The 16,110-nt window shown below is 35.3% G+C and overlaps 1 protein-coding gene across 5 annotated transcripts in view; it reads right to left on the bottom strand.

The window, feature by feature from the left end:
* U2SURP (U2 snRNP associated SURP domain containing) overlaps positions 1-16,110 on the bottom strand; it is a 43,708-nt gene that overhangs the window by 15,645 nt on the left and 11,953 nt on the right. For 2 of the 5 annotated variants that reach the window (XM_084267084.1, XM_084267087.1), the window contains exons 6-20: positions 15,815-15,856; positions 14,958-15,025; positions 13,002-13,096; positions 12,884-12,919; positions 12,699-12,781; positions 12,054-12,219; positions 10,752-10,963; positions 9,771-9,814; positions 6,481-6,585; positions 5,400-5,470; positions 5,153-5,312; positions 4,027-4,189; positions 3,452-3,531; positions 2,324-2,411; positions 947-1,069 (exon numbers count right to left, since the gene is read on the bottom strand). In XM_084267084.1, coding sequence (XP_084123210.1) covers positions 947-1,069; positions 2,324-2,411; positions 3,452-3,531; positions 4,027-4,189; positions 5,153-5,312; positions 5,400-5,470; positions 6,481-6,585; positions 9,771-9,814; positions 10,752-10,963; positions 12,054-12,219; positions 12,699-12,781; positions 12,884-12,919; positions 13,002-13,096; positions 14,958-15,025; positions 15,815-15,856 — 1,536 coding nt within the window. Of the gene's footprint in view, positions 1-946; positions 1,070-2,323; positions 2,412-3,451; positions 3,532-4,026; positions 4,190-5,152; positions 5,313-5,399; positions 5,471-6,480; positions 6,586-9,770; positions 9,815-10,751; positions 10,964-12,053; positions 12,220-12,698; positions 12,782-12,883; positions 12,920-13,001; positions 13,097-14,957; positions 15,026-15,814; positions 15,857-16,110 lie in introns of those variants that run through there. The other 3 variants (XM_084267085.1, XM_084267086.1, XM_084267088.1) reach the window with 3 other exon arrangements.

The following is a 16,110-nucleotide window of genomic DNA, read 5'->3' as shown; positions in this document are numbered from 1 at the left end:
AAAAGATGCCCTGAAAACCAGCGATCTGAACTGCTGACAGAAATCAACTATTTGGCAGAATACACATTTAAGGAACACAAACGATAAATACACCTATAACTTGATCAGTACAGACACTGTCCTTCTGACATGCATGTTCACCCTGCTCTGCTGCTAAGGTCTCCCACACACTGTTCTGAAAGGCATGTTTCCACAGTTACAAAATGAATTTATACTAAACAGATAGTTTATTAGTGTCCACTGTCTTGACTGTTAGATAATATTTACACATAACTGAACAGATTAACACACATTTAACATTCAAAATCCCATATAAGAATTTATATGTCACCATGCAGTAACTAAAATTTGCTACAACATCCTGCCTAAAATAACCTCTACAACAACAGCAACTTGCTGTAGCGTAACTAGCAAGTTAGCAACCTACTGCTCTAATACAACACAGCAAACAAAGTAGTGTATTACCCGTGTAAATGACCTATCACAACTTTCCCCATACTGAGAAAGCCCAGGTAGCTTTGTTACATTCATGCCTGACACTCACACAAAAATAAAGCAGATGATTCAGGCAGCCAGATTCCTAGCTATTTTAAACGCTTAGAAATTAAACTCATGCCTGTAATTATAACTCAAAACTCACAGATAAATAACTACTGAGTATTTCCTATACAATGGAAATACCCATCATTTTGTCTTCGCTCTGAAATGGTTTCACAATGTAATGCCACTACAGCACCTAAATCAACAAGCAACAAATGCATGAACAGATAAAACAGTTTTTACATCTGAAAATAGCTGTAACATCTGTATTTAAGAGCAAGAATTCAGAGGGAGGAAAATAAAAGGCTTACTCTCCCTAAAGAGATATCAAAATATTCCTTGCCAGGCTGATTTTATATTTACACATTTCTCCTCACCATCTGCTGGCATCGCCAAAGTCACTTACCTCTGTCTCTTTATCTTCCATGATATTTACAAGCCCCAAGAAAATATTCTGTAACTTGATCAGAAATGGCTCTGGATAGATGGCCCAGTCTTCCCATGCTCGGAAGCATGTCATTACCCGTTGCTAGAAGCAATAGGAAAAAAATTAGCTGATAAATTTGCACTAAGAACTTTTCAGTGATGGGAAAGACACCACTAAGAACTACTATGGTAGACAGCTACTCCTAAGTAATTCCATACTGGAGTGTATTACAATGACACCATTCTGAGCAAGACTAGCCATTTTACAAAAATATGTATATAGGAACTACGCTCTTAAAGTTCTCATTTGGATTTCATTTACCCTGTAAACGCCTGTTATATTATCAACTGTCACTGTTCAGAGTTCCTATCCTAATAGTTGGTTTCCTTCTGCCCAGAAGTGCTAAGCAGGTGCCTTTACTAAATGTAACAGTAACTTCCCCTCTGTAAAATAAAATAGCTAAAATTAACACTGGCTTGTTCATATTATTCAAATGAAATAATGTTTCCACTTTGCTTCTTTTGTAGAAGTGAAATATACTTTAAATGATGGGCTTCAGCTCAACCTTAACACATTGCAAGTATCTGAAGATACAGATATTTAAAAAAAACCCCACTAGCTGTGTTTACCACGTAATTTAATAAACAGTTTTAAAACAGCAGATCACTATGACCCATTCTCAGTCGAGAGCAACTGGGAGCAGAGCAAGTAGGAAAACCAGGATGAAGACCTTAATACAAAAACCCTAACTAAACTGTAAGCTTTGTATTTAAAGCTTCTGATTTAAAAAAAGCAACCAACCAAAACCAAACCAACCACACCAAACTAGAGGCATCTTTAAAACAGAAGAAAAAAGGAAAAGCTAGGCTGGGCATGAGAATGGCAGGAAGCAAAGCCCTTTGTCTTAAAAATAAACTCTCAACTACCCGTGGTCAGACTGCTTATCAGACCTCGAGAAACAAGGCCTAAATATCACAAAAGTGTGATCCACTACACTGTTATGTCCAGCAGTTTCTTACCTCACTGAGCAGCCCAAATTTATTTTTGAAACTGAAATATAGGTAGTCCAAAAATAATCAGAAAGCTAGAAGGCCTTGTGTGCAATTCAAGTACTAGACAGATATCCTCTCAACTCCACAACTATCTATCTACTAGTGCTTTTTAGCTGTAAGATGCTAATTTTCTTCCTTAATGTAAAGGCTATCTTTGCAAGAGAAAATTTCTTATTAAAGGAAAAAAAAAAGCTTAATTAGGAAGCTTGAGGTCTAAAGCTACCTATTATAGTATGCAATCTCTTGTGCAGGAACATCTATTTATTGGACTGCTATGTCACATAAATAACAGTGGAATACATACCTTGAAATTTTCAGACTGTAAATGGCCTTGTATTGTACGGTAAGTAGCATTGAGATCAGAGAATATCTGACATAATTTTGTTTCAAAACTAGAATTAAACATATACATTTCTTTAGTTAAACTTCGTAATATCTGTTTTCTGGACATACATATTTAAAGAAAATACCTGGGACACAGGACTCAAAAGCACAAGGTTCTGATCCCTATAAGTAGCCATGAACTGAACTATAAAGCAAATATGATTACTATATATTAAATCACCTTGGACAACAACAGAACTGTGAAGGGAGATCTTCACATCTGCTGCAGTCTCTTTACACAGCCTGGAAAGATTGGAGGAGGATAAAAGGAGTTTTATAACCTTACATGACAGAATTGTCTCAAAAAATCAATTTGAATTTTTAAAGGTTCTTGGTTGTTTTTTATTCTAATTTACTTGATGCCTTCAAGCACAGTAACAGCTGTCTAGCTTCCTTTGAGCTTCTCTCAATGTGCAAAAAATAAACTGCCACACCACAGAAACAGTGCAACAAGAACCATCATCTGGAATTGCTACAGCTTTGTAACATGCTAAATATTCATAATGCTACTATAACACTAAAGAAATTCCAGGTAGTAAACACAATTAAATATGTAAGTAAGACAAAGGTACTCTCCTCCCCTGGACATTTTTCTTAAATTCTGCTCAGCACCATAGGAACAAAGTCCATAAACCCCTTGTAAATTCTACAACCTTTATGAAAAGGTGTTCTTAATTGTTCATGAAAAAAAAAAGAATACATTTCAAAAATGGACTTATTTGCATGGATTACTCAGTGTACCTTATCTTTAATATTTTCTACAGGCTCTCTTTCTATAAAGAAAAGGCACAAATTTTTCTCACCTCTGAGGCCCACACAAGCGGTTCCTTGCACAGGGTATATACACACCTTCTTGCATTATAAAGCAATCCTATGCCCTAACACACTACCTCCTATACATTTTCACATAAAGAGATATCAATATCAGTGTTGTAACAGTAGTCTCATAGAAAAGTTTTAATTTCTCTAAAACCACATTTATCCAGAGCTATACAATACTGAACATGAGGATGTTCGTTAAAATAATTACCTAAAATATTATACTTACAATTTTCTATAGTAGGAAGCATTGGCAACTTTAGCTGAAGAGTTGTATAACACATCCGACACTAGATATAATCTTGCAATCTAGAATAAAGAGCATTCAAATTAAGCTAATTCTAGCATTTAAGCTATCCTGAAAATACATGTATTTTTCCAGAAAGAATACAGGATAGTTCTAATTTGATGCTGATAGATACACTATGTGTAAGACAGCCACATTGTTAATAAATGTGTTAAGAGGTAATTACCCCCATTAAGCTACAGAGTACTAGCCACTGTAACATGGTACTATTCAGTATTATAAAGGACAGATCATGGAATTCCAATTTTATTTCCTTGTTTGAATAGACTATTCCGTTGTTTTCAACTTCACAGCAAGACAGAACATGTTTTACTAACAGGTTCAGAAGGAATAAAGTATGTAACAAAATTCCAACAAGGAAAAAAGCTTATTTAAATTCTAGTCCACGTTTTAATACAAAACCTCAATGTTATTTGAAACACTCCTCCTAAATTATATGCACATACTGTTAAGTGAGCTCTTCCTGCAAAATACAAGACTAAACAAAATCTCCACACCTTCTTGGGAAGAGGAGTCTTCAGAATAGACAATGACTCTGTAATGCAGTCTACAATTTCTTCAGCAGCTTCCGCATTATTGAGGCAGAAAACCATCGCATCACCAATGTCATTCTTCCGAGGTGTTAATCCACGCAGAATTTCCTCTAACTTGTCCCTCTGCCTGAAATCAAAGGAATTTTAATACTTTCAATAGAAAGTTAGCAGCACTTGGGAGAATTTCCACCTAATCACATTTTTGAATTTTCCATCTTTAGGACAAAAGTGATTTTAAGTATTTTTATATTCTGTTGCCTGAGTTTCTTCAGTGACTCATGAACATATGCATCTGCATTACATAAACACAGTGCAAAAAATTTCCACTCAAGTCTTGACTACATACAGAAATCCTAATGCAGCAGATCAGTATCTCTAATAAAGTAATTAGCTTTTTGGATTTAGTTTAAGCTTAAATAAAAATAGATAAATCGAAACCATGCAAGTAATTAGTGCTGCAAAACACGCAGCATTATATTCAGAAAGCTAGTAAGAAGCAATTATTTCAGATTTTCCATGACCTCCATATACAGAGAACCCTCTCAAAAGAATATATTTCTGAGCCTCTCAAAAAAGAAGATATAAGAAACAAATCATGTACTAAATACTCCAGAACCACTACCGGTATCATAACTATGAAAAAAATTCTTCATGCTAAGAACAGAGCTGGAACAGTAACAGCAAAATTAAAGTCACACATATATTTCAACTACTGTAGCTACCCCCACCACATTTAGAATTCACACCAAAGAACTCTGATGATCTGTCTCTTCCTTCTTAAGTTTATAACAACTGTTTAGTTCATGAGTTTATAACATCATGAGATCATAACAATGTTGAGAAAGGTCTGAAGCCAACAGATGTCTTTCCAATCCCCTTCAAATAAAGGGTTAATAATTAATAACAACTCACTGTTCAATGATGAAAAACCCAACCAAATACAGAATATTTTTAGCAACAAGCATAATCCAAGAAAGACTAACTGAACAGCTCTGAGGTTAGGGATGACATGTAATTACAAAAACGCAAGAGAAAAAACCCAAGCAGCTTAGTAGTTAAAACAGCACTATAAACTGATAAAAGTTCATACTCTTCCTTAAGTGCACCCTTCTTGTTCGGTTCCTCCACGAATGCTTCCGTTTCCTGCTCTTCTGACATCCCATGCAAGTATGGATTCAATGGTGGTGGCCTCCAGAAGGATCCATTTTTGAACATACGGAAATCTTCTGTCCTCCACTTGGTTGGAGCATCTCCCTAAAAAAAAGAATAGAACTATTTTTATTTCCATGTTATTTTATCATTTTTGTAGTTGTTATGAATTGCAAATAAAATTTTACTTGCCTGAAGAATTGAATAAAGCTTCCATCTATAATATACATGGGCTGGAGTCTGGTTTTCAAATAAAAACCTAAACCAAAGAGCAAAGACATAAAATGTGTTACTAATTGTTTTGTAATATGCCAGAAATTCCAAGGAAGCAATAAAAAAATCCCCCACAATCAAACCCTGTTCTGAATCCTACCTCAGCTACCAAGTGAACTCAAGATAGCTAAAATCATGTACACCTACAGCAGGGCTGCGCAGAACAAACACAACTCCACACATATACACATGCAAACTCCAAAGCAGACATCAGAATCCGACAAATGCATAGCATCTCATAAGTCAGAGGAACAAACAGGATCAGAAAGAAAAACTGTGCAGCTCCACAGGAAAGCAGGAGATTCATCAGTGCAAAGAGTCAATACAGGAGCAACTGCAACCTTAGCACAAGCGATGCAGAATCTTATCAAGTTAGGGTGCTGAGATTGAATACTAAATCAAGACTTCCACCTGTAAATTATCCATCTGAACATCCTGATAACATTGGGGGGAAGGAGTAGGGGTGGGCATCTGACCTTTAATGGCCAGGGTCTTTTGACACTCATATTTTCTCGTTTTGTATATACAAATAAAAATAAGCAATTCAACCTTATTATGAAAGTAAGGTATTTTTAAAATGTCATCAATTATTTCCTTGGAAATGCTTTTTAGAGACTCAATTTCACATGGAATTTGGAAACGGATACATTTCTATTCCATTAACAACGAGAGCTGAAAATTCTGAAAACTCTATGTCAGCTAAAGTTCAATCATTTTTGCCTTGACAGCAAAGAAAAATGACTCCCAGCTCTTCCTAAAGGTTCGAATTTTACATGGTGTTTGTTGGGGGGAAGGACTTTTTTTTCCTTTTCTTATTTTAAAATAATGACAACCGCAATGAAGAGTGCAGGCTTCTTCATGAAAAGGTAGCATCAGCATTTGTACAATTTATAAAATTTAAATCCGCACAGAGTCAGGTACAATAAAAGCAACTGCTAGTACTACAGAAGTAAAAAATATTAGCAACAGTGAAAATTGAAGCAAAGTAATGAGCACCTGAACATTGGGTTGTTGATTTCTCTGTTCATGATCATGGCTTCAAACATCGGCCCTTCCCGTACCACAAACTCTATCATGCGATGTATCAAAGCGAGCAAATTCCTACAACAACAACACAGTTAAAGAAAAATTGATTCAGACCTAACACTATATAAAACTACACTCCACCTAAGATACTACAGGAGATTATTTTGCCGTATTGTTAAGAGAACGGTATAAGAGATAAGGTAACATAGAACATATCATAGCCTTGCATCATAGACATGGGCATTCTAAAATAAAACATGCCTAAGAGTGGTGGAGTAAGAATTTAAGAGAAGAACTCATTCCTGAATTTCCACGGCTTAGCCTACAACCATCACTTGCTTAGTAAAAGCTTAATAGTCTTTGCACATAGAAATGGGCAGCTGAACACCAAAGTACAATTAACTATCAAAAACTAAGCCCTCATCTAAATTGCCCAGAACTAAGACCAAAGAGCTAAGTTCTACAGAGGAGCAACTGGCTGAGTAATATGCTCAAAATTGAACACACACACACACACACGCTTTTCAATATTCCATAGAAACTGCATTCAGCTTTCACACTATTCATGTGTGAAAGCAAAAAGCCTTCTTGATGCCAAACCAGGCAATGGTTTCATTAATCAATCTGGTTTTGGTCAAGACTCAACTATTGACATAGAACAAAACTCATTTTGTGTCATACCACCCAAGTTTCCTCCCTCACACACTCAAGTGAACCAAATGACAGTTAAAAAATAGTAAAAATCTGTATTTGTTCCATTCAGCATGACATCCTGAGACAGGCAAGAAGCAGATGCTCAGTGCGCATTTTTCAAGCCACATCTGAAAATGCAAAGCCACTTATAAGCATGTTTACAGGAGACGGTCATATGAGCTTTGTAATGAAGAGTGAGCTCCAGTTTCCAACCTTTTGGACTCTTATAGAAACAGGATCCTGAATTTTCAAATATAGATAACCTATATACCTCAAAAGCTTCACAGCACATGTCCTTTGAATGTGATGCAAACAAGAAATACAGATTTTTATATTTTTTATTTTCTTAGGTGTAACAAATGGATGTTGTTCCTTCACATGTATCTCAGTAGATTTCCTTTCACCAGTTTTTTAATAACTGAAATTCAAAAAAATTTTACATGGAAAAGCTGCACAATTTTCTATTATTTAAGTAATGATTTATTTTCTGCCATGAATAACCAAGATCTGCCAGATATAGTGCACTAGATAAAAAAATTTCAACCTAAAAATACAGTAGTAAAGCCCACCATCTGCAAACTTAGCAAATTATGTTTTATACCAGCTTCTATTAGACCTACATTTGCTTCAAATATTACACAAAATCCCCCAGACAGCTATCTACAGCTCACACTTCCTGTCTGCTTTTTATATCCCAGAAACATTGTGAAGAGAACATAGTCTCAATAATTCTGTAGCCATTTTATTTAGAGCAGTGTTCTGAAAGTCTAAATAGCAAGATTATTCTTGTTATATGAACTGTATTTGAAAACATCAGTAAAAATAAATAATTTACAAACAGCTTTCAAGCCTCTGAGCTATTCCACCAATTCTTTACCTTAAGGCAAATTCAACATTCTGAAGGAAGCCAAAACTGATAACCACACCATCAGTTGTCACCTGATTTTTCTCTCACTGGTACAATAAAGTAGCGTAAGAACAGTTTATGCCCGAAGAATATCTGCTTTGAAGAGACCTCAATGTATAAAAACAGATCCAGTACATCCCGTATTTGAAAGAGGACGTGACAAGCATTTTGGGATATGACTACTTGAAAGTGAATTTCTCAGAAAAAAACTGATTGTATATACTCAAGGTTTTCTGCTTAGCAGAAATGTTAAAAAATGATACTGAACATTTTCAAACAAAGGAGAATAATTAAATGCAATATCCCTCTGAAGGCAGTCTAATTTTTTTAAGACACGATGCACTGTGTAATAGTCTTATTAGCTGTCATAGCATCTTTGAAAGTAATCAGGAAAAAAATTCTGTATTTTCCAATACAGTTCAATTAACACAAGCTCTTCTTATCATACAAGCTTTCAAAATGCTACCATAAATAAAATGGAAACATTTTTCTCTGAAAGCTGAGTAGTCTGTAAGCACTGTAGTTTTATAAGTGCTTGTTCTACTACTCAGTGTTTCTCAAATCAAGACTCACCCTAATTATTCATGTCTTTACTCAACACAAGTTGCACTGTCCTAAAATCTCAAAAATACTAGTGCATTTGAGCATCTATTGACAAGTACACTGGCACACTACCACAGCTAGCTTCACCAATCTCTCTCTTCCCCACACACACACACGCAAAAAAAACAAAAAAAAAAAAAGAAAAAAGGGACTTTGTGACAATTAAAACAGTGTAGTAAAAAAAGATGATAGTTTTAAGTGCATTATTTAAAATGTCATTTAGCTTAAGTTGGCCAACAAAAAAAAATTTTTTTCAGTTATAATAAAACCACATTTATTGGAGCCGATCGTACCAATGTCTGGTCAAAAACTGTATACTTTCCCAATCCATCCCATGATGTTTTCCTGGTCCCCCGCTGCCGCAGACAGTTCAGCTGGTGTTGCTCACCAAAGCCAATGTCAAAGAGAATTTGGTAATCTTTTGTGCTTATTTACTTTTAAAACAGTGTTGTGTTCCTATGTTTGGGAAAAGGTTTTAGCTTAACTGAGCAAGAGTATACCTAGACTAGTGTGAAAGTAGTAGGACTGATCAGGAACAAAATGTAAAAATACCCTTGCACTACATAACTACCTTTTTCAGCCACCAAAATTAATAGCTGTTTCATATTTAAAAAAAAAACACAACTAAAAACCCAAACCAAAACCCAAATTTAACTGAACTGGTCACAAACTGTCTAAGTTCAAAAAAAAAAAAAACCACCCAACAGCAGCACACTGGAGCCAGCTGCCTCCTACCTATTAAGTACTCTGAGGTTTACATCAGGACTTACAGACTGTCTCCAAGATAAGCTATTTCACCATAGTCTTCCCTAGGTAACTGCATTAACTTGCAACTATTTCTAGTGCTCAAACTCAGTGCAAAAGGCAGTTAGTTAAATCTATCCTCGCTTAAAAAAAATAGATTAAGGATAACGAGACTGTAAGATGCACGCATTTTTCTTAAGAACCATTGCTCAGTCAAGCCATTACCTTTTCCTCAACATCACCATTTTTCTTTAAAATTCCGAAGGGGAAATTTTCTATATTTAGATCAGTAATAATAAAGAAAAACATGTACCTTTCTGTTGGGATAACCACTTTGACTATGGCTTGCGACAGAGTCTGTATATGAAGTCACATCAGATAATAAACATAGAATATGTGAGTATTGTTAACAAGTAACAAGCAAAAATATACATATGCAATGAAAATACTACACATCTATCACAAGTTTTGCAGGCAATCACTGCTGTGAAGTTATAACTAAGCAATTACACAAAAAGCAAATGGTTGTGTCAGTGAACCATAAAGGTTCACCAATTTCAAAGTATCAGAACATTCCTGTCAGAATGTACATTGATGCACTGAATAGGTACTACACTGAATATAATTAAGAAAGGAGTTCTTAGATTTATGAAAAGATTCTAAACTATTTGACTTGGATGTTGTTGGTATTACTTTATTCCCAAGTCTTAGAAAAAAATGGCCCTAATATTTAAGGGTCATTCAAAGAATCAACAAATTCTTACAAACGTAAATCAAGTTGGTTTGTGACTACAAGATACTTACCCTTTTATCAGCTAATATTCCAGAAAAAAAGATTGATAACTGACTCCATAAGTAGCATAAAATACTTACTCAATGTCCAGATTAATTACCTTCTACACAAAATACATCAACTCCTCTAGTGTAAAAATAACGCTACCCAAATTAAACCACAGTATTTTCTCTAAAGAAAACAATTTAGATACTGCAATTTGGCAGCCAACAAAAGGGGGGGACGTAGGAGAAAAAAATCCAGGGAGCCTGGAGGGGGAAAATGATAGCCAGATTTAAAGCACTAAAATAAATCAAGACCCGATATGCTGTGCCCTAACACAGACATGAAACAGAGCTTCAGGACTTAACTATGTTCCCTTGGGCTACAGCAGGGAACCAGAGGGTGCATACTAAGGGCCGCCAAAGTCAGCCTGAACAATGCAAATCTACGAAGCCATTGAAATACTGTCACAGACGTAGTATTTAACAATGAGATATGGCCCAGGGTACTGTAAGTTACCTTCTCAAAATCTTCCTTGTTTTTTGGTGGTGGTAACATTGGAGCATTAGGATTCTTCAATCTCTCCCTAGGCTGGGCATTAAAAGGCAGTCCTGACGGAGGAGGCGGGAGGGTATGCTCCATCATAGAAGGCGGAATGTATATTGGATGTGGTGGTATGGGTACAGCTTTGCCCCAACCCAGCTTCATTTCAAACGACATTATCATCTTGCCTGAAGAAATTGAAATAAAAAACCAAAAACAAAAACACAAAGCCACCATTCTGTTAGTGTCACTTGAGATTTCTCCATGGGAGTGTAGCATTTAGTTCTACCTGCCATGGCTTACTTTCTGCTTACATTGTTGCTTCCTGCGTCATATCTAAGCAACTACACCACGTGCAAATGAAAGCCTATTACATGACACATCTTACTAATCTGCCCCCAACAATGTACATTTTCAGGACACTACAGTACACAATTCCTTGAATTGCTGGGGAAAAAAATTAAAGCTTCTGACATTCAGCACATCAGAATGAAATCTTAAAATTATATTATTTGTATTATATTTGTATTACTTGTACTATAAGTGTTTTCTTCATAATAACAAATACAAGTTATGTTACTAAAAAAACAAATATAATTTAGACCTCCTACATACTGTAAGCCTACTTACTAACTATCCTAGCAAAGGCCCATTTTGAGTTACCATTGCAAGGGCAACCTTTTATTTTCTATTCTTTTTGTCAAGGATGCCCATTTTTTATTTTTAGGGTCTTCCTGAACTGTATGGACAGATTTCTTCATCTAAGATATTTGATTTCATCCTTTTTTCCCCCCTCCAAATACAAGATAGGCAAGATAGTCCACGTGCAAAATCAGATGCATGGTGTAGTAAAAGTTACCTCTTCAGTATTACAAATCAAGCCATTATTCAAAAGAACCTATTTATAACCAATTACTAATTATATCATGTACACTAGTTAAATTTATCCACAAAAAAACCCCAGTTGGTAGACAACTACAAGCAATACATTTCTTCTTAAAATAGTCTGCTTACAGAGGAGAGATTATCAAACATTATCTCCAGCTCACATCTTCAAATCAGTCAGAAATTTCACATCTTTATCCGCTGCAAAAGCCGCCACTTTTCCCAACCCTTATGTATGCTATAGTGTGATGACATCAGGCCGCCAGTGAAAGTCAGTGTAAACTAAAAACACTGCCAGTGCTGTATTGGTCCAATAATTTACCAAAAACATATGCTTACAATTACTTCTCCATATTCCTTCAAAAATAATTACCAACTGAGAAATCTGTTTACCATTTAAATTCTTTAATGCTCTTTCAGCATCTCTCCTGTTCATAAAGGCAACAAAGCCACAATTTCTTTCTCTTGCTCTTTCTTCATCAGTTCTTGGCCACATAATTTTAACACTTGCTAATGGTCCAAAGCGTCCAAATTCTTGACATAGCATCTCTTCATTCATCTACATAACAAAGGTAGAAATTAGCATCTTGCTACAGCATTTTTAAGATGCTCAGTGATTTTCTTGTCCAAATGTCTATATTTTAATTTTTTATTTCTTGAAACAAAACAATCCATCAATACTTCCCAGTGCAATCTAATGCAGAATAACAGTTAGAAAAATCGCATTTTAAACTGAACACACTGACATTTTTGAGACATGATCCACCTTTCATGGAGATATCCATAGAAAAAGTTTTAACTGAGCATTCACATCTAATAAGTGATAGCCTAAACCTTAAGTTGTGCAGCATCATGTACAGAGTTTTTATTCAAATTAATACTATCTCTACAGCCACCAACTGTACCTAAGATGTGGCTTTAAACATGTGTATGGTTTAAAATAGAAAGGGGAGGAAATCCCACTGAAAAAAAAAAAATGAAATCCAGCTAGACCCACACACGCCAACGCTGCACTTCACTCCTCGGCTCCAAACTTACCTGAGGATTAATGTTTCCAAGATACAAATTTGTTGTGCTTGGATCTCCAACATCGTGTGACCCTGGTGCATAATCATCCAGTACTACAATGATGGAGGAAAAAACAGGGGAAAAAAGAAGTCATAATTCTTGCTATGCATTTAAGTGACAAAATTATATTGAATTGAGAAAAGAATCTATATTACCACCAGACGATCTGTTTCTTCTTGAAGGAGCATCCACTAAATAAACAGAAGAAAAAGATATATAATTTAGTCTACAAATATTGTGCCCAAGGAAACATGAAAACTAGCATCTACTTACTTGAACGACGCTGGCCATCTGAATCGGACTGGGGTGGTTCAAAACGACTCAATCTACCTTTTGTTTTATGTCTTTCATCACGCTCCTCTTGTATTCTATAAAAGAAGTTTAACAAAAGTAATACCATCATGAGTTTATGATTCTAAAATTTTCAATTAACTTTAGAAACAGAAGAATTTTTAATGTTAAACTTGTTCAAAAAATAAATAAATCGCTTGTTAAAAAATCCAAATTGCCAGTATGTTTTAGTTTCTTTCCCCTCCTACCTCTTGTAGGATTTAATGGTGTGGGCTGCCACCACGTAGGCTGACAGACACCCCAATATGACCATTTCCAGAACATGCAGGACCTCATCTTGATTTATACCTCTGAAGATAGTATCATACAAGTAAGTATTTGGTTCTTTGTAGTTTGACTTCAAATTCTGGTACAAGAAACTGTACCAGGAACGCAAAGTTGTCAATTCAATCCACTTAGAAGAACTAACAAACAGACAGCAGTGAAGTTCTGATAGTACTCACAAGACATATTTATGGATTTATAAAGCAGTACCTATTTTTTAATTAATGCATACAGATTATTTTATTTTCCATCTCTAACATCAGGGCACATATATCGCACTCTGTTACATTCCATACATGTGCTGCTCTTTCTGTTGTATTACACATTCATAAGTGAAAGAATCTGCTTTTTGAAGCATTATTCAGGGTTTTTTTTCATTATGCAAGCCAAAACACACCTCTCCAATTACAAGTCTTATTTCTGCATTAATAGAAAAGCTGAACCTCACACTACAATCCCTCCAGACAAGAGTTTTAGGGACACTGACAAAACTTCTTCCTTTGGCGTCTGATACACATGTCTGTTTGCTAACAATGCCTCTGATACATCCCCATAAAGAGGAAAGTCAACACCAAAAACCTTAATAACTTCATCAGTTACACTACCTACTTGTCTTGTTGCATGTCACTAACAATGCATGAGACCACGTTAACAAGCATTCTCCTTTACAGGCTCACACTTACTAATCTAAAAATGAATTGCATCCCAAGTTCCACGTTTAAGTAACATACTGACAGCTGACGTCAAAGGAAAAAACCTAGGTTTCCATTTTTTATCCTGGTAGATGGCTGGTGCATTCAATCATCAAAGTTTCTATTCACACATAACTGATCAAAAAAGTCATCTTGAGTAGCTTTGGAAACATATCCAGTCATTCACTTACTGGAATCTCTGAAATACTTTAAGCATTTACATGTACTTTTTTGGGTTAATTGCTCTGGATATTCTTTTGCTTATAAAGGCAGTATATCAAACTCTTTCAAAAGTCACAATCAAGCATTTCTGACATGCAAAGAAATCCATTCACTTCAACAAACAGAGACTGAAGCCAGTGTACTTGGCTTTTTTGCTTTCTTTTTGATTATTTTATAGTCTCTGATTGATGATAGATTTCAAAACAGAAGTCTTGTCTGGCAACAGCAGTAAACACTTCCTACCACCAACCAGTGTAAAAAAAGGGAGAAATATGAAGAAACACCAGATAACTAATTAGATGGCAACTGGCTGCCCAGAGAAGTTGTGGAGTTTCCGTCTCTGGAGACACTCAAAACCTGCCTGGATGCTGTCCTGCGCAGCCTGCTCTAGGTGATCCTGCCCCGGTGGGGGTTGGACTAGATAATCTCCAGAGGCCACTTTCCCACCCCTAACATTCTGTGATTATCCAGTCAAATCACAGATACCTGTAAGGAGCATCCAACTGCATGGGTTCATACTGCATTTTATTATTGTTGCCATTTTTAATTAAGTCACACCATCTTACAAGTATTTGAGGAAAAAAGAAACAAAACAAAAATCCTACTTGGGGAAAGCAAGCATGATCCTAAATATTGTCAGTTGGTACAAGGTTAAGGTCTTGCATCTTTTTTATTTACAGTAAAAATTAGTCAAACTTACTGTTTTAGTTCTTCTTTAAAAAGTTCCAAATTACTCTTTTTCTTTTCCTTCTCTCCTTTCTTCAAAGGCTAAAAATAAAGATATATCAGCCAACATTTCATCAGATAAAATGAAACAAAAAAAGTACATATATAACAGAATTTAAAAAAATTTCCATGCATAGTTTACCTACAACTCTCAAATCAAGTAAACTACAGGAGAAAAAAACCACACCACTAAAAACACCAACACACACACAAAAAAAAAAGACAGACTTGAAAATATTAAGACTAAGCACTATCAAACACAAAGCTAGAAAAATACACAATTAAGGATAGCTTAAACTAAACTTTGTTAATTCTCATTACTGCAATGCAGCATGTGTGATGATAGATTTCGAAACAGAAGTCTTTTCTGGCAGAACTCTCTAAAGCATACAAATTTAAATATCTGTGATGCATTTTGTCACTTTGTTCTGGTTAGAAATTTAGAAGCTGACTACACCCCTAGCAAATTGTCATGCACTAAATAGAGTATACATCTAAGTTACTTTACATACATATTTAGTTACTTTATCCACATTCTATGTGAAAAGAATTTCTTTTTCTTGCTTCCTTTCAGATATAAATACATCTGAAGAAAGTTACTCTAAATAGTTCAAGATCCTCAAAAAAAAACACTCTTGAATGACAAAGAATATGGATATCAGATTCTTTTTTTACTGTAGTATCTGTACCTTAACTAACTCATGTGAACTCTATCTTCAACAACAATGCTTTCATAAAACCAAATTTAAATGAAAACGTTTCCAGTAGGCAGACATACAAAGTATTTGTGTTACACACTACAGCTTTGGAAAAACTGGACTTCCTACTCACCCCAGGCAAAGTTGTTTGTTTGTTTTTGTTTTTAGGGAGGGTCTGCCAAATAAATAAAATCATTTTTACCTCATTATCTTCAATTACCATGGGACAGGGCAAGTGAGTAAACTGATTGCATTATTTGGTAAGTATTTATGACAAATTTGAAAAGCAGTAACATTCTTACAGTGCAAATACTTGTATATGACAGAACAAAGCTTGGCATAATAAAAAAAAAGCTACCATTCATTTATGTAATTGTAGAGTTTTACATACAACGAAATTCAAAACTCCCATCCAGTATTACCCTGCTA

The sequence above is a fragment of the Gallinula chloropus genome (genome assembly GCF_964237585.1).
Source record: "Gallinula chloropus genome assembly, chromosome: 8".
NCBI lineage: Eukaryota > Metazoa > Chordata > Aves > Gruiformes > Rallidae > Gallinula > Gallinula chloropus.
Note: the sequence above shows the minus strand (reverse complement) of the source record. Positions and strands in the feature narration are given on the sequence as shown.